The sequence below is a fragment of the Macaca thibetana genome, chromosome 3 (genome assembly GCF_024542745.1).
Source record: "Macaca thibetana thibetana isolate TM-01 chromosome 3, ASM2454274v1, whole genome shotgun sequence".
Classification (NCBI taxonomy): domain Eukaryota; kingdom Metazoa; phylum Chordata; class Mammalia; order Primates; family Cercopithecidae; genus Macaca; species Macaca thibetana.
Genome location: NC_065580.1, coordinates 64363010 through 64382707, shown reverse-complemented (window position 1 = coordinate 64382707; position 19698 = coordinate 64363010). Strand labels below are relative to the sequence as shown.

Here is a 19698-nt window from a genome sequence, read left to right as displayed (position 1 = left end):
GGGATATCAATGAAGAGAGTCACAATAAATAAACTGATTTAAAAGATAATTTTACTTGGCAATATTGATCAATGAGAGCCTGAGGAGAATAAGTACCTTCATCCACAGAGTGTCTTTTAAACTTAATATGTTTATAATTGTACATGGTAGAGCACATTTTCTAATGGATTATTTTTAGTAGTGTTCCCACTTTCCAGTCAAACTACTTACTCTATTTTTCCAATAAATTGTTTAACCTTGAAGGATTTCTAAAGTCCTTGTCAAGCTCTACAATTCTTTCATTTTGTGAAGCAGTCAATATTTTGAAGCACAAAATGGTGCAACTTACACCCCAAAGAACTGCTCTCGTAGATGGTAAATAACACAGATCTTTGTGATGGGGTATTAAATGCTAATTGAATGAACAGCCAAAACCACATGAAATGAACCCATGAAAAGATTTGTGTCTATTTACTTTGCAAGTTAGTACTTTCAAAATACCATTATTTATGTCTGTGTGATGTTTATTACTCTGTGTGTGTGTGTGTGTGTGTGTGTGTGTGTGTGTGTTTCCCTTCATGCCCCACCTTTTAAGCCAATGGGTGGAAATACTAGTTTCTTCAGTGAGACTTGCTTTCAATTTTTCACCTCAATGCTGTTTTGCATTATTTTTTAATTCTATTCATTTTTGGAAGAGCTCTCCATTATACTTACGGGAGTCTATTCCAGATCCCAGCTGTAGTTTATGCCAATTCTCTTTTTTGTTTTTCAGTATTTCCTTTCCCCATGCCAGGAATTCAGTTTGGATGGCCCTTTCACATAACTTGCCTGGGGGTCTCATTAATAGCCCTTTGCTTCAATTCCACTTGCATTGTCTATTTTGATATATGGTCCTATTTGGACAATTACTGCCTTTGAAGATTTGTGTTTTTAGGCCGATGACACTTTCCGTATTTATTGATCTCTGTTGAGCTGTGGTTTTTGTGCTTACTTTCAGCATGTCACTTACAACCTAAATGAGAGATTTAGTGCCCACGAGTTACAGATGTGCTTTTGCTTCACTTCCATCTGTTTTCCTGTCTGAGAAATTCCTAGGAAAGGGTTTATACTGTTTGCTACAGCTTTTTTTTTTTTTTTAATTGAATCAACTCTGATTCTACCTGAAAAGGACTGCTTCACATGCCTAGATTTACCTAATTGAATGTGCTAAATCTTAGAAACTGAGTTGTTTAGGATAGTGTATTACACCAGTCCTGTATTTCCAATAATTTTTATGAGTTTCTGAAGTAGTTAGAAAAACATGCTCTCCATTTCTGTTTGCTTAGTCATTAACAGCAAATCATAAATAGTAGTCTCTAAATACGAAGTGTTTTTTTCAGAAAAAAAATAATTGCCTTGAAAGCCTCTATAGAATTTATCCATTAAAACTTAGTGTGTTTAATACCTGCCACAAAAGGTTTTGTTTTTTGTTTTTTTGTTTTTTTTCTTGTCTATCCTTTTCCTTAGATGTTTGAGTTTGTATATTTTTATTTCCTCTAAGGTATTTCAAGATTATTAGTAGGTGAGGTAAAAGACTCTATGTTATTATATGTCAAGAATTTTGGGGGGCTTCCTAAGTATCAGAAATGGGACAAAAACCTTTGAAAATAGTAAAGGGCAAGTGCCAATAGATCTTCCTCTAGTCAAGAGAAATGTTATCCATAAATTTCTCTTTATATTAAAAAATGCTTATAATTTCAGTTGCCAAAGAAAATAAGTGAAGAGATATTTGTTTCTACATGTTATATTTCTACATGTTCTATGTTACATAGTTGTTTCTACATTTGTTTCTACAACTTAACTTACCTGAGTTGGTGGCCAAATATGGTTAGGTGAAAACTCACAACCTTATTTTTAAAATTCATATTATTATTTTTGCCTTTACTTTTTAGTGGTCAGACCCTTTTTTTTAAATCCCAATGAACCAGGTACATGAAACATAGTTATAGCATTGCAACTATTGCAAAAGAAGACCCACAGGCTAACAAGTGAATTTCAACATAGTTTGTTTCATTTGATTTAATGAGCATAACTTCACTATCTTCCATTAGTTCACTTAATGTATTGAAATATACTCATTTAAGATCTTCTTCACAATATAGTAATATAGGTCAATATATGGCATACACTTCTAATGAGTGTCCTTGGGGCTTATGCCAGGTTTCACTTTTTGTTTCTACCATGTCATGGTCATAGTTTCAACCTTCTGAATAGGCCACCCTGAGTTTGGATTATCCTTATCATTATTTATTTATACAGCCCCATGAAGATCATTTGTACTAAGTTTTCAAAGAAAGATTCTAAAATCTGTCTCTAGAAATAACCCAGTGAAGATTGAGACAACACAGATAGATGTAGATTGGACAGTTGCTGTGGGATCTATTATAAATGACAAATCAAGCAAATAATATTAATGATGGATTGAAATATAACAGGCATTAAATCAAAAAGATAAAAGTATTAAATTTCTCTAATCTTATTTGTTGAATTTGTAAAAATGGCCAACAGGAAGCCTGTGTGTTTGCCTCCGTGTTAGTTTGAGTAATGGAATAGGTTTTTATTAATTTGTAATACTGTAGTATTTATATCACGCTTCAAAAGAAGGTGAGTAGTATTAATTCAAACTAAAATCTATAAGCATAAGTGTTACTAATGGGTAGAACAGGGAGTGGGGCACATAAAGGATGCATATATCATGGTTTTCAAAGAGTCTGAGAATTTCATTCTCTTGCTTGCACAAAGATACAGAAGAGCAGTATTAGGTAAAATAACTAAATGTTAAGCAAAGAATAATTTATAACCTCTAACTCCAGCATCAACTATTTTTTTAAAGTTCTTAAACTTTGTCATTATCCAGTTTCTATTGATTTGAAAATAGTATCCTTCAACTTAAACTCATTAATAGGGTTACAAATCTCTGCATACAAATTAGTAGATTAACAAAACACTTGTTTTCAAATATCTTGTAAACTGATTTTATAAAATCTTCAGGATTTAAGACCATAGGAGCTGAAAGTCAATTATTACATTTTCCAAAAGCCACTATTATCTAATATATAGGTTAAAATGACAACGTTTATAAAGTACTGAGGGATCCTTGAAGAGGATGGATGGTATATACAGATAACATCATGTTTAACAGAGGAACCCAGCATAGTGACCCAAAGGTCAAAAGGCACACTCAATAAAAGTTCAGGTGTGACAGCTGCTAGCTACTTTACATGTCTATGTAAGATTTATAAGAGTTTGAGTTTTTCTGGGACAGTAGAAGGAAAATGTAATGCCATATTACCCTGCTTTAAGTCTGATCTACCTATTAGTAGACGCTATGATTAGAAGATCTTAGTAATTCGTAACATGTAGCCATCATACCATCAAACGACTCAGAGGTACTATATTTTAAAGCTGCTGAAGTATTGCAAATTGTGGTTTGTTTTGTCTTTATTTTTTCTTTTTTTAATTAATCATTTTAAATTAAGAAATATTGCAAACACCTAGAAAAGTACAGGAAAAAGAAAACAGGCAGCCTCTCTACTTACCACCCAAATTGAACACATGTGATCAGGCTTGTTTACACATAATTTCTTTGTTACTTTCATCTGCATCTTTGAGTAGAGGGTGTCAAGGCTTTTGGAAACCTGACTACAAAAAGTGAATGATAAACAGTGTAGAGACTCACAGAAGTGACTGGTGACTAAGAACTGCTGATTTTGACATCTTAATAATAAATCTGTTGTGTTAGTGAGATGGTTGTATTCTTTAGAACTTCACAAAAATAAGCAAGGAGGTGACAATTTAGTACAAAAGTGGTTACCTCTCTTTCAGCCCTCTCCTGGGCTTAAAGTTCTTAGAGGAGATTGTGTGGATATGCAAACAAATCCAGGGACTGAGAAACTGGTCAACAAAATCCACCCAACTGACATTTCCCTGCAGGAGAAATACAACTCCTTGTGAGTTGAACTTTGCCATCTCAGGTCATGCTTCTGGATGTCTGTAAGAGTTACTATCCAGTCATTAAATGCTTATAATCCATTCCTGAGTGCTATTATCTCGGGAACTGTATTTGTTTCCCTTCTGACCACAGGTGGCTTTCATCTTTGGCTTGGATTTTTTTTGGTTTTGTTTTGTCTTGGTTTTTTATCTTTTTATTTCTGAGGGGCTAGAGAAGGCTGTAGGATGGGTAGGTAAGATTATTTCATTCAAAAAATTTCATTTTTTTTAAAATCAGGTTAAAAGAAATGCAGGTACAGTATAAATCCCTTCTCTGTCCTTCAAATCTAGATAGGATTATTCTACTAGTTAGAATGTTCTCATGGTTACCTTAAATATCAGTGATAATTATAAATAGAAAGGGAGGCAATGTTTGAAAATGAACATTTATTGTCACTTTTACTTAGTAAAATGTTTAAAAGAGGATACAATTGTTCATTTTTATGAAGTAATACTGTGTATGCCTGTTAAAGGAATGTCATTAAGCTGATATTCTGCTTATATATGTATTCACTTAACAAAATAATTTCAGCACATATTCTGAGTTGGGTAAGCCAAACTTGAGTCTCTGGCATTATATTCATGATCACTGATATCTTTGTTTATATTTATTGAATCAACACTATTTTCAGTATTCACTGCTGACCCTCTCAAAACATACAAATGTAGGCAAAGAAAATTTAATAAATACTATCAATATATAAGAATGCATTAAAATAAAATTTTTTTTTTTTTTTTTTACCAGTGCTCTTCTTAGCACAACTAGAAAGCTGATGAAAAATGTAAAGATTAGATATATTACTTTAAAAAGGTCTAAGTCAAGGGTCATGAAATAGATGGGGAAACATATTTTTAAATTTATTTAAAATTATCTTAGTTTCTGATAATTCCAGATATACATCTTCTCACTGGAATCCTACTATATGTGAACACAGAACTCATTGTTACATTAGGAGAAAGATTCAATATTTTTGCTCATTCTTATTAATGTATAGACTTTTTTTCATAAATGATCTGAGGATATTGGCATTAAAAATAAGTCATATCTAGATAAATCTGTCTGCATCTGCAGACATCTGTAATCATCCAATAACTAGCTGAAATATACTTTATTTTTTAACAATGATACTCATAATAAAGTTATTGTATATAAAATATAAATGTAAGAGCAATTACTGACATTTTTTATAAGAGAGTCACTATATAGAATATATTATGCATTTTCTTAAAAGGAAACTGATTATTTAACTTCCTTACCAATTACTAAATTTTTTAGTAGTTCTTCATGTGAACTTAATAACATACAGACACTCTGGCCTGGCATTAAAGCTTTCCTTGATCTTACCCCAATTTACTTTTATAACTTTTTCCTTCACTATTTTAATTGATCTCAGTCTTCAACTAAACACAGTTTATCCTGATTCTCCCTAGATGTGCTGGATTGTTCCACCCATTGTCCTTTTCCCTAGTTTCCAGCACTAAGTGTATTTCCTGAACCAATTTCTCCGTATGTAGTTTGGTCCCATCTATTATTGTAAAAAGTTAGCATTAAATCCAACTCTTCAGTGAAGCTTTTGCCATTTTCCCACTATAATGAAATTTTAGAGGAAACTCAAACTCCTTGGCCCTTAGTCTATACCATTCTGAAAATTTTTTCAATTTTGTCTTTTATTCTTAGTTATGTATTAACTACTAATCATGTCTTCATTCAACAGTGATAGGGATTTAGTGACATATCGGGAGTTGAGTGGAGGGAATTTTAGGGAGTGCATTGTCTAGCAAGAATTAAAAATTATTCAAAAACCAATTAAAAATTATTGTGCTTTTTATTATCACCACATGCCAGTAATTGTAAACAGTATCAGTGACAACATGCTAATCATAGAAGAGTCTTTTCAGTCTAGATTTTAAATTGTTGTTTACTACTGTGTATCTATTATGTATATGTATATGTGTATATATGGATATTTGTGAGGATAGTCAGCCGCCAGCACACATGTACTCAGTTACACACATGTTCCAAGAGTAAGTTCATAATGATTTGGAATCATTTAAAATTTAAAACAGTGAGACATAGTGCAAACTATGAGGTGTGATAGTTTGTTCCTTAAGTGCCAATTTTTAGTTCGTACATGAAATATTTTATTGAGTGTTGTTGCTTTTAAATTTCAAAGTTATTATTTTAAAATTGTGTGTTATAAACTACGGAGCAAATAAAGAAAATAATAATTGTTCCTGAGTTTTACAGAACTATTATTGAAAATGTATCTTTTGTTTAGTGGGAAAGGAATGTAAAAAATGATTCACTCTGGGTATCACATACCATAGATGCCCGTGGTGTTAGGTGCTAAGGCTATAAACATACCTCTGGTCTCTGGTTTCCTTTCCTTCTTCCCTTCCCCCTTTCTTCATGCATAGTATTTATATGATTTCAAATTCTCCTGTTTGTTGTAGTCATTTAAATGCCTTTCTCTAATTTAGTTTATTTTCAGAGATAAAAGAAGAAAGTTTCTAGATATTCAGACTTGAAACTTAACAGTTAACTTCTCATTAACTTTACAGAACATAGATTGATTCAAGGATAAATGATTTTTTGTAATTTATACTTAAATGTAAATAAATTATTGGAAAAGATAGGCTCCAGTAGTAATTTAAATAAATTAGTTTTATCATAAGCACAGCAGAGCTAGTTGAGTCAAATGAACGAAAAATCATACTTATTCAGTGTTCACAGGTGTATTAGTCTGTTTTCATGCTTCTGATAAAGACATACTGGAAACTGGGGAATTTACAAAATAAATAGGTTTACTTGGACTCACAGTTTCACATGCCTGTGGAGGCCTCACATTCCAGAAGGCAACGACGAGCAAGTCACATTTTACCTGGATGGCAGCAGGCAAAGAAAGCTTATGCAGGGCAACTCCTGTTTTTAAAACCATCAGATCTCGTGAGACCCATTCACTATCACGAGGACAGCATGGGAAAGACCCACCTCCATAATTCAATCATCTCCCACAGAGTCCTTCCCATAACATGTGGGAATTATGGAAGCTACAAAATGAGATTTGGGTGGGAACACAGAGCCAAACCATATCAACAGGTATATATTAATTTAAAAATGAGAATATAAATTTTTATGCTGAATTATTGAATACTGTGAATTTTTTTTTTTTTTTGGAGACAGAGTCTCGCTGTGTCTCCCAGATTGGAGTGCAGTGGCGCTATCTCGGCTCACTGCAAGCTCCACCTCCCCGGTTCACGCCATTCTCCTGCCTCAGCCTCCGGAGTAGCTGGGACTACAGGCGCCCGCCACCACGTCCGGCTAATTTTTTGTATTTTTAGTAGAGACAGGGTTTCACCGTGTTAGCCAGGATGGTCTCGATCTCCTGACCTCGTGATCCACCCACCTTGACCTCCCAAAGTGCTGGGATTACAGGCGTGAGCCACCACGCCCGGCCTGTAATCTTTTTTATTGTGTAATTGATTTAAGTGTTTATGTTTTGCTAAATGCTTAAAGAACATTTTTAATGAATCATTTCAGAGTAAAAATAAAGAACGGAAAATATAGATAAATATTATTTAAAAGATTTGTTTTGGTTTTGTTTGCTTTTGAGACAGGATCTTGCTCTGTCACCCAGACTAGAATCAGTGGCACAACCATGTCTCACTGCAGCCTCGAACCCCTGGGCTTAAGCAATCTTTCTCCTTCAGCCTTCTGAATAGCGGGGATTACATGCACACACCACCACACATGACTAATTTTTGTAGAGATGAGATCCCACTATGTTGACCATACTGGTCTAGAACTACTGGATTCAACTGATCCTCCTGCCTCAGCCTCCCAAAGTGCTGTGATTATAGGCAAAAGGATGGTTTCTATATATGTATTATTATGCATATATTTATGTTGCATTGATGTTTAATCAGTAAGATATTAAATTTGAAAAAGACTTTTAAGTCTATAAAGAGACATATTGCTAAAGGCTACAAATACTGTTTTTAATCCTATAAATACTATACAAGCCAGTACTAGCATTCATTGAACTCAAGTTGCCTGGGACTATGCTAAGCATTTTATAGACTTTTTTTTCCCCATTTACTCATCAAACTAACCGTATTTCAGCTGGGTACAGTTGTATGCACCTGTAGTATCAGCTACTCAGGAGGCTAATGTGGGAGGATAACTTGAGCCCAGGGGTTTGAGGCTATGATCTTACCTGTGAATAATTACTGCACTCCAGCTTGGACAACATAGAAAGACCTCATCTCTGAAAAACAACAACAAAATTAACTAACCATATTTCAAGAGATTTATCATTTTTATCAATGAGAAAGTAGAGACTTAAAAAAATAAATAGTCTCTTGCAAGTTATGAAGCAAAAAAATTGGCAGGTGGGATTTAATTTCAAGTTGCCTTTACTATTACCTTATATGCATCTACTCATCCAGTAGAGCTGAATTGCTTGTATGGAATTCATTTAACAATGAGAAAAACATTTAAGATTCAGGGCATATACTATCTTTTCCCTTATTTTAAAGTTCAAGGATTCAATATCTGGATCCCGTGTCTTTGTAAACAATGGCATCAATAAAACACTGTAATACCTGTAATAGCTACCAGTTTTCGTGAATGAAAGAATTGTGCTGGTAAATATTTATCTTTTGTTTTTGTTTTTGTTTTTGTTTTTCCATGTCAGAATGATGTAGGAGGACAACGCAGCCTGATAAACAAGTGGACGACTTTTCTTAAGGCCAGATTGATTTGCTCAATTCCTGGAAGTGATGGGGCAGATACTTACTTTGATGAGCTTCGTAAGTTCCTTCTTTCCTCCTTTCTTGGAAAAGCCTTACTGCCTAATTAAGTAACTTGGCATTTGTTTCCCTTTGGCTCCAATTTGGCCTGATTAATTATAGCTGAGCAAACCTTACAGGAGTGGTTCTTACTGAAATTCACACGCAAAGTACACGGAAGTGCTCTAGGTTTGGGCACACGTAGTAATGCAGTAACTCTTCTCTTTGTAAGAGTCCTCAAAGTAAGTGAAGGAAACAAAACTCCAGCAAGACACAGAAAGGTATGAGCTCTGAAACTACAAAGTTCATCCATTCTCTGTGCAGTCTTTCATTTTGAAAGGAGCCACCTTCTATAGGTAGGAAAAGTTGGATTCCTTGTTCCACGGATGCCCTCTGCTGGCAAGTACAGGAGACTTGGTGAACACTGTCCCTCCGACTTGTTGATGAAAAGAATAAGCACAAGCAGTAGACAGCTTTTTCTATTTCACTTCTCCTCTTCACTCCCTCAAAAACTCCTTCCAAGTCCTAGAATGATTTTTTTTCTTTTTTGGTTGTGTATAATGTTAGCATTATTAGCTTTTAGCTTCTTGAACTTGTTCTTGTTTTTGCCATGTAATGTATAAATGATAATCTGTATCATTAAATTATTTCATCAGTATTGTGTATTTTACAAGCTTAAAGTATATATTGAGTAATCATGGATGACCTCTCATATTGTGTGTAAGCACATTCACATCTTAATCTTTTAAAGAATATTATTCACACATAACTTACTGTCAATACTGCACTAATTTTGGGGTAACTATTTCCTTACGGTTACCAAATAAGTAAATGAGGCTGGGCGTGGTGGCTCACGCCTGTAATCCCAGCACTTTGGGAGGCGGAGGTAGGCGGATCACTTGAGGTCAGAAGTTCAAACTGTCTGTTAACTAAAAATATAAAAAGTAGCCGGGCTGGTGGTGGGCACCTGTAATCCCAGCTACTTGGGAGGCTGAAGTAGCAGAATTGCTTGAATCCAGGAGGGAGAGGTTGCAGTGAGGAAAGATCGTGCCACTGCATTCTAGCCTGGGTGATAGAGCAAGACTCCATCAAAAAAAAAAAAAAAAGAAAAAGAAAAGAAAAGAAAAGAAAAAAAAGGTAAATTAATTACTAACGACACAATTATAGGACAGAACTTTTTCACATTAGAGGGTAAAAATTACTTATTTTTTGGTTTGTATTTTCTGTGAAATCAAAGATTTCTAATTGGAAACTGCCTTAGAGATTATCAATTGTACCATACTATACATAGTCAGTGAGAAAAAAACAATCTTATATTTGATTTCTCAAGGTATAATATAGTGCCTCTGTTATTTTAATCTTATAAACTGTTTAGATTTTCAGAGTTTCAGTTGTATTATTAACAAAAAAGCAAATGTAATACTGAAAAATAAGAGTAAATATTTATTTTTTCCCTTTAATAGAAGATATATATTTACTCCCCACAAGAGATGAAAGAAATCCTGTAGTATACGGAGTCTTTACTACAACCAGGTATGTTCAACAAAATGCTTTTAATGCTTTTAGAGAATTGTATATGTATGCAAGCCAATATAGTTATAGGATCTTTTTGTCCCTGCCTTTGTAGTAGCATGTCGTAAACATTTTTTTTTTCATTTTACCATTTTACTTAATGTTCCTTAAAAATCATTTAATATCAATGTAAAAATCATATATTTTTTTCTTTTTACACCAGCATAGCATTCCCTATAATAATTACGACAAGTTATTTAACCAGTCATCTGAACGTGGACATTTCTGTTATTTCCAAACTCCTACTTTTGCATATAATGCTTCAGTGACTAATCTTGTTCAAATGCCATTCCCCATAGGAACAAATATATCTGTGAGATAAAATCCTAAAATAAATTTTCTGTGTACAAAAGGCATATGCAGACCGGGCTCAGCAGCTCACTCCTATAATACCAGCACTTTGGAAGTCCAAGGGGAGGATGACTTGAGCTCAGGAGTTCAAGACCAGCCTGGACAACACAGTGAGACCCAGTCTCTACAAAAATAAAAATAAAAAAATTTAGCTGGGCATGGAGGCACATGTCTGTAGTCCCAGCTACTCAGAAGGCTGAGGTTAGAGGACTCTTTGAGCCTGGGAGGTAGAGGCTGCAGTAAGCCATGATGGTACCACTGTACTCCAGCCTAGGTGACACAGAGAGACCCTGTCACCAAAAAAAAAAAAAAAAAAAAAAAAAAAAAAAAGTTGTTTGCATATATTAATCATCGTAATTCCAAGATATGTGTCATACTGATAGTACTAAGGAAATACGTGGGTAAATGTTTAAGTTCATTTTTAAGGCTATAATCATGAGATGGGACACTCTTAAGTTTTAAAACATCATCACATGCTATCCTATTATCATTTCCCAGTTACCCTACAAAGATAGGTGTGGCTATTATGAGTATTTCACCGCTTTACTAATTTAGGCAAAGAATGTTTACATTACTTGCTCAAAGAGAAGCAGCCTATAAGTAGTAAAAAAAAAAAAAAAAAAAAAAAGATTGAAAATGAAGATAATTTCATGTTTTCTACTCCTGTATTTTTGTCTTCTTTTTGCATAATGCTCTCATGTACTTATCATTGAGACCTTCTGACTTCCTTAAAAGCTGTACTAGCATCGCTGGGCATGATGGCTCACGCCTGTAATCCCAACACTTTGGGAGACCAAAGCGGGTGGATCATCTGAGGTCAGGAGTTTGAGACCAGCCTCCCCAACATGGTGAAACCCCATCTCTACTAAAAATACAAAAAATTAGTCAGGTGAGGTCAGGAGTTTGAGACCAGCCTCCCCAACATGGTGAAGCCCCATCTCTACTAAAAATACAAAAAATTAGTCAGGTGTGGTGGTGGGCACCTGTAATCCTCGCTACTCAGGAGGCTGAGGCAGGAGAATCACTTGAACTTGAGAGGCGGAGGTTGCAGTGAGCCAAGATTGCACCATTGCACTCCAGCCTGGGCAACAAAAGGAAATTCTGTCTCAAAAAAAAAAAAAAAAAAAAAAAAGTTGTACTAGCATCTATGAAACTTTCTCAAATAATATGTAGGCCCCCCGCCTTAATTTTATTGAATTCAGTAATTTAAATTTGACTATGTTCAAAGCACACCCTTACTCCTGTTCCCTATGACTGCCTACATTGTTGGAAATAGTTTTCATATTTTCCAGTTTTGCCCTCAATCGTTATCAATGTATATTGACATCAGCATAGAAGGAATTGAAGATACTGATATTGGTACTGAAGAAAAGGTCTTACTGCCTCCTAGTGAATAAATTTTTAATCTATTTATATGCACAATATAATTTTTTTTCTGTGGCACAATCCTCATTTAGTTCACAATACCTTATTCATAAACTGAAATGCACTGCTGGTTCAGAATATATCAGAAAACAAAACACTATTTGGTTAATTATAAGATATAGGATGTGAATGTTTAAATATGAGAATAAAGACGATTTCCTAGGAAGCTGCTATTTTGGACTCCATTTTTCTGTTAATTTATATCCTAATGTAAAAAGGTATAAAAAGTGCCTCTAGTCAAGTATCTCAATCCCAGTTCCATTGGCACCTTTCCAATTGCAGCACTTTCTTTGAAGTCACTGTGCTCCACACACAAGGCACGGATATGTGCCAGGAAAATATAGCCCCAAGATAGTTCGTTTTTTTCTCCTATTAAGTTTCTGCCCACCCAGAGTTTGAAGTTACAAGTTAGTTCTTTGTTCTTCTTATACTTTATTCGTTTGTTTTTAATGCCATCCTAAAGACCAAGGTGACATTGGAATGCATATCACATCCTTTGTCCAGCAAGAAGACATAATTAACCTACAATAATGGCAATGCCATTAAGCATGAGGCATCATACCTTCAAAATATCCTAGGCAGGTTCTGTGATTTTTGTGGCAACACCACCTCTATTCTCAGCAGCTACTTTTCTCCCACCTACCTATTTACTGTTACCTCTCTAAAGGTTCCCATTAATATCACTCCAAGAATATTAATAATTGAGTTTCCATGCTAGAGAATCATTAGCTTGTTAATGCTAAGATGTTTAATATATTTCTTAGATCATAAAGGGTGATCTCATTTTTGAAAATGGGAATGATTAAAAGTTTTCAACTCAAAGTATCTTTTAATTTCTAGAAATAAAGCAAAATAAAAAGACATCTGATTAGTGTTCATTTTTATTAGTTTGCAAAAATTTGAAAACATTCCTATGGAGTTTTTTGCCTCTTAATACTTTCTCTAATCCTGTGTAATTTTAATTACTTTAAGTATCAGATGAGCTGCTGTAATACATAAACTCATAAATTTAAGGAGGACCAAAAAGAAAAAGATTGTTTCAACATTTTAAAATCAGTTTAATAAAAATCATATAAGTAATTTAGCAAATAATGTTTATAGATATTCATTCATTGTAAGAAAACAAATGAGAGTATTATTATTAAAATATTTAAATAATTATTTTTAAAATAAATAATATCACTTTTTTATTTTGTAAGCTCTTTGAAATGCATTACACTATGATAACTTTAAATAAAATAGAAGAACATATAGAAAAATATAACAATCTTTCATGCATATATTCCTCTTTATCCTCCAGGGTTTGTTTTAGATAATTTCTGTTTATCTCTTAGGTGTCAATTTAGATGACACCTCCTCCCTGAAAACTTAGTTGGCAGCCCAATACTGGGTACCCATGCATGTTCTACTTTGCTCACCATATTTACTGGCAATGGAGTTATTATTGCACCTTGTTTAGAATTGTTTGGCTATAAGCCACTTGAGGACATAGGTACATTGTGTCTACAGTGCTTGTCAAATTTAATGTGCTAAGTAAATTTTGTCCACAGCACCTGCTGGTAGTATGTGCTCAGTCAATGTTTATTGAATTAATCAGTGAATGATTGAATGATGTCGCTTATTTTTTCAGCTCCATCTTCAAAGGCTCTGCTGTTTGTGTGTATAGCATGGCTGACATCAGAGCCGTTTTTAACGGTCCGTATGCTCATAAGGAAAGTGCAGACCATCGTTGGGTGCAGTATGATGGGAGAATTCCTTATCCACGGCCTGGTACAGTATGTATCCAACCTAATAATCAAATTATTTTCCTAAGCTCATATTTAATTCCTAATTTAATTGTGATAAATTCTGCTATTCACCAGAGCCACATGTGCTGCAATAACCATTATTTATTTGCAGTGATGTATTAGCATTTTCATCCTTCATTTAAATTTAACATTTCACTAAGAATTTTAGTTACTTTGAGAAACAATGGACTATGTCATAAGGATGTAACCATGCTGACAATATGGAGCTTATCCCCAGCATGTTTATGTTTATAGAATCACTGGAAAGATTTAGTTATCTAGAATGACAGCTATTCTAAATTAGATGGAAATGTCAAAGAAGTATTATTTCTCACATACAGCTCTGCAGATAGCTCTAGTCTTCTAATCCCCACTTCTACTTTGAAAAGACCACATCATAATGGTTCACTTAATTTATCTCTTTTTTGGTATGCATTTATCTTTTCTTTACTTAATTATACCTTAGAATAACATGCATTTTTTAAATGGGAAAGGAATTTTAGACAACCCTTAGTCAAAATTTTTTTTCAAATAGTATAAATCATGTTTAAAGCACAAATGATGTAAGAATGTATTTTAAAGTTTATACAGTTGTTTAAAACAAAAAACAACTGCAGTTCAAAATGCTGTTATATGCATTTTAAGTAAAAGGATTTTTAAAACGTTTGTTGATATTACTATGACAGTTTAAGTTATGTTAACATCAGGATTATTTATTGACCTAATATTAGAGGAAAAATGTGTTTTTTCATTTTGGATTTATTCTGAATATTACAACCAAGAGGTATAAAATGATTACCAAAATATCTGAGAAAAAATATTGACTTAACTCCTCAAGTTTTACTGAATATTATCTTTTCATATGTTCATTCTTAAAGGAGAACCAGCTGGTAGATATGCTTTCTGAATTCTGTTTCCATCTTCCTGTTATATAACTTAATTAAATTTGGGAAGCATACTATACAACCATCTCTATTTTCCCTTTAATAATTCCTCAATATAAATTTGTTTCAAGGATAGTTTCTGACTTGATTATAAAGTAATAACGATGTTTGTGAAAGCGTGTTTTTTTTTTAAATAATAGCATGATTTTCAGGAGTCATTTTTTTAATTTTCTCACTTTTTAATATTGTGATAAGAACATTTAACATGAGGCCTATCCCCTTAAATTTTTAAATTTACCAGCCATTATTATTGAGTATAGATACAATGTTGTACAGCAGATCTCTAATGCTTGTTCTTCTTAACTAACAGAAACTTTATATCCACTGATTGGTAACTTCCCGTTTTGCTCCCTCCTAGCCCTTGGAAACCACCATTCTGCTTTTTTATTCTATTATTTTGACTATTATGGATACCTTATATAAGTGGAATCATGCAGTGTTTATTTCTCTGCAAATGGCTTATTTCACTCAACATAACGTCCTTAAGATATATTCATGTTGTTGCATAGTGTATGTAGAATTTCCTTGTTTTTCAAGGATGAATGCAGTCCCGTTTTATGCATATACACACACACACATCCCATATATATATCTCTATATGCACATATAGAGATATATATGTATCACATGTATATAGATGTATACATATATGATGCATATATCATATATAAATATATGTATGATGTGTGAATGTCTAAATGTATCATGTATCATATATACATTTATATATATGATACAAGTCTCATATGTATATAGATATATAATATATAATCCCAGATATATTGTATACATATAACGCGCAAACACACACACACACACACACACACACACACACACACACCCCAACCATAAATTTTCTTTATCCATTCATCTATTGACAGACATTTAGGTTGTTTCCATGTCTTGGCAATTGTGAATAGTGCTGCAGTTATCTAAGAGTGATAATATTTCATATATCTTTGATATCTGAATTTTGATTATTTTAGATAAATATCCTGAAGCAGGATTGCTGCATCATGTAGTAGTTCTATTTTTAATTTTTTGAAGAACTGCCACACTGTTTTCTATAGTGGTAGTACCATTTTGCATTACCACTAACAGTGTGCAAGGGTTCCAATTTCCCCACATCCTCCTTAATCCTCACCTTTTGTTTTTATGATATTATCCATATTATCCATCCTGACAGATGTGAAGTGATATCTCATTGTGGTTTTGTTTTCAATATCACTGATGATTAGTGATGAACAATTTTCACGTATCCATTGGCCATTCATATGTCTTCTTTGGAGAAATGTCTATTCAAGTACTTAGCCCAATTTTTAATTAGGTTATTCTTTTCTTTTTTTGTCAGAGTCTTGCTCTGTTGCCCAGGCTGAAGTGCAGTGGTGCAATCTCGGCTCACTGCAACCTCCTCCTCCCGGATTCAAGCAATTCTCCTACCTAGGCCTCCAGAGTAGCTAGGATTACAGGTGTGCACTACCACACCTGTAATTTTTGTATTTTTAATAAAGACTGTGTTTCACCATGTTGGCCAGGCTGGTCTCGAACTCCTGACCACAGATGATCTGCCTGCCTCATCCTCCCAAAGTCCTGGGATTACAGGCATGAGCCACTGGACCTGGCCTAGGTCATTCTCTTTTTTAACTATTTTTTATTCATTGAATATCATAGCTGTACTTGCTAGTTTCATTTACTTATATTTGAACAGTAATATAGCACTTAGGATATGGGGATATTCTTCTAGATGTTATACAAATATTAACTTCCTTAATACTGATCATAATCCCATGAAACACATGCTATTATCATTAATTCCATTATGCAGATGAGGAATGTCAGGCACAGACAGATACAGTAACTTGCTCAGGATCACAAAGCTAATTAGTAATAGGACTGGGTTTCAACCCCAAGCTCCAAATTCTTGGTTTCTACTGTGATTCAAGGTCATTGTTCTTACTCTAAGTCCCAGTTATTAGTTTTTATACTATGATATTGCACTATAAAAATGTTAAATTAAAATTTTTAACCTTCCATAGGAGTGTGTGTGTGTGTGTGTGTGTGTGTGTGTGTGATTAAAATTGGGAAACGGCTCTAGCTGGGTAAATTTTACGGTATTAATACTTTGGGGTTACATATTATAGACTGTCACATTCTGAGCCTTCTCTTACTACATGAGCTTTTTGGCTTTGGGTTGTTTTTGTTTTTATTTGTTTTTAATAAAGACTGTCACCATTCAGGCCATTTTTTTTTTTTTTCAATTATCTAGATATCATAGGAGAATGAATTGGAAGCTGAAACTATTAACATTTATTACAACAATAACAAATTATTTGCATATGTAGACATTGAGTCCTATAATACTCAGAAATAGAAAATAATTATCAAAATGACTACATGCTGATGCATCACGGTTACATTATTTTCCAACTCGAGTGTAAGTTAAGATGCTTTACAAGTGGTGGTTGTCACCGCTTTCCCTGCTGCTGCCTAGAACAGCTGTGAATGTCATGCAAAGCTTAAAGAGAACTCCTGTTTTACATGACTGTCCTCATAAGTACACATACACTTCTCTGAAATATGAGTAAATGACTCCCCAAAAGTAGGAAAACAAAAATGTCAGTGAGGAGTGTCTTTCATTGATGAGAAAAGAAACACCAAATTATGTTCAACATAGTGGTCTCTTCTGCTGGCTACTCAGAATACAGTCTTTATGCTGTAAGAAATTGTCTTGAAAGTTCAAAATTATTTAGCAAATAGCCTGTATCTAAACCATCAAATAAATACTTATTTTTTCCTTTCTAACAACTTGAGAAAACAAAAGCATTATTAGGACTAAAGAAGGGTCATTTAAGAGAGTTGTTACTCAATTTTTTCTCAACATTAATATTTATCAGACAATTTCTATGCCTTTAAAAATATGTAAAAGCATTTGCACCTGAAGTTGAGCTCTGAGAACCATGCCTAATAATGAATCTTTCCACCGTAGCCTCTATTAAGGTGATAATCGGTTATAGAGACAGAAAGACCAAGTCTCCCTCTGGAAGACTCCACCGAGAAAACTCTCTTTCATCAAATATTATGTCCCTTTATAGAACAGAGAGATTTTAAACATGCCAGTTACTGTCAAAATTTATTTATTTATTTTTACAGGCGTGGTTAAAGGAAGGAGGATTTTCTTTTTGTTGTACTGAATTAAACTGTTATATCTATGCTCTCTTTAGATAAGTAGAAACCACATAATATAAATTTATTAGTATGAGACTAACAATATTGAGGTATTTTAAAATATTTTTATTGATCAACCCTATCCAATTGGTTCTGTGTTAGAATAGTGACAATCATTTCTACTAACGTATTTGCGGACTTTATATAGAAATCTGTGGTAGCTAAGGACATCAGCTATTTCCAAATAACTAGTTACTTATGTATTCTCTTTGAAATCACTGTGACCAAATTTGAAAAGTCTAAAATCATGCATAGATAGGTAGCCTTTTACTTCATTGCTTCTTCAGTCATTTTTACAACATCTTGTTTTCTATTAGCATTAAATGCTATTAGTCTGCTTTTCTACGTTATGTCTTATATTTAGAATACTGATGTTGAATTTAGGAGCATCATGTATGTAATGTGAAAATCTGTTATACAAATACACTTTACAGAAACTAACTTTACCATTAATAACACTACACATAAAATCATTGAAATTATATTTCACAGCATATCAGGTAACTATGCTTATAAAATTTGAGAATGTAAGAACTGGAGTGAATGATAAAGACCACATAATTCACCCTCATTTTACAGGGGAGGGAATGAATACCCAGAATAATTAAATAACTTTACCAATATCATATTGCCAAAAACAGCAGAATGAAGAGGGATGTTGAATTTTCTGATCAATCTTCTCTCTCTATTCGTTAATATTATCTAATATGCACTTATTTCCTAATATATATCTCACTGATATACTGCCAAATGTCCCACCTAAAATTAGCTGCATTGAATTTTACATTATCTCCTGGCATTCTTTATTATTTGTTTTCTAAAAGCAGCCCAATTTCAGTAATTTTTGTTTACATGAAGTTATGATTCTATTTCTCTAAATATCCAGCATATTTTGATCAAAGTCATGATTTAACACTCCTTGCGATCCAGACACTCTGATAAGCCCTTATATGTTATCTCACTACATTCTTAAAACAAACACATAGGTATTATTATCCCAATTTTATAGATAAGAAACAAGCCCAGTGAGGGTAAACATATGTTCATGATCTCACAGCTTATGGATTGTTATAACTGGAATTAAACTTACTCTACTTAACTCCAAATCAAAAGCCATTAACCCACCTTTTGTTCTACCTTCAAAATGATAACAAATGAACAACCAAACAGAACCTTATGCTATTTTTTCCAGAGATTTGTCTATTCTCTGCACAAATAATAATGAATTTTGAAACCTTATTACACTTATTTATCTTACTGCAATTCAGAGGAACACATCTTACTTTAATAAAAGTATTGCTGAATAATTTGCTTTCTATGAAATTGTTAGAACCTTTACTAAAAGCTGTATTACACTTAAGTTAAAGCTTTAACATAGATTACTTTAAAAAAAAATGTTTTTACATTTTCTGCACCTGTATTGCTATTAAGATTGAATTCTAAGTTGTTCTCCCAGTAGTTACTTCTGTTGACATTATCACTCAGTTAAATAAACACTACAACTTGCAGTGTGCCATGCTTACTTTAAGTTTTTGGTTTTGACAGAATGCTGTACTTCTTTGACAAAAAGTCAAACTTAAACTCCTAGCTTAACC

The 19698-nt window shown here is 33.4% G+C and overlaps 1 protein-coding gene across 3 annotated transcripts in view; it reads left to right on the top strand.

Moving 5' to 3' along the window:
* The window catches only part of SEMA3D (semaphorin 3D), a 194356-nt gene that overhangs the window by 138198 nt on the left and 36460 nt on the right, over positions 1-19698 (top strand). For all 3 annotated transcript variants that reach the window (XM_050785240.1, XM_050785241.1, XM_050785242.1), the window contains 3 exons: positions 8706-8820; positions 10263-10332; positions 13778-13922. In XM_050785240.1, coding sequence (XP_050641197.1) covers positions 8706-8820; positions 10263-10332; positions 13778-13922 — 330 coding nt within the window. The remainder of the gene's footprint in view (positions 1-8705; positions 8821-10262; positions 10333-13777; positions 13923-19698) is intronic.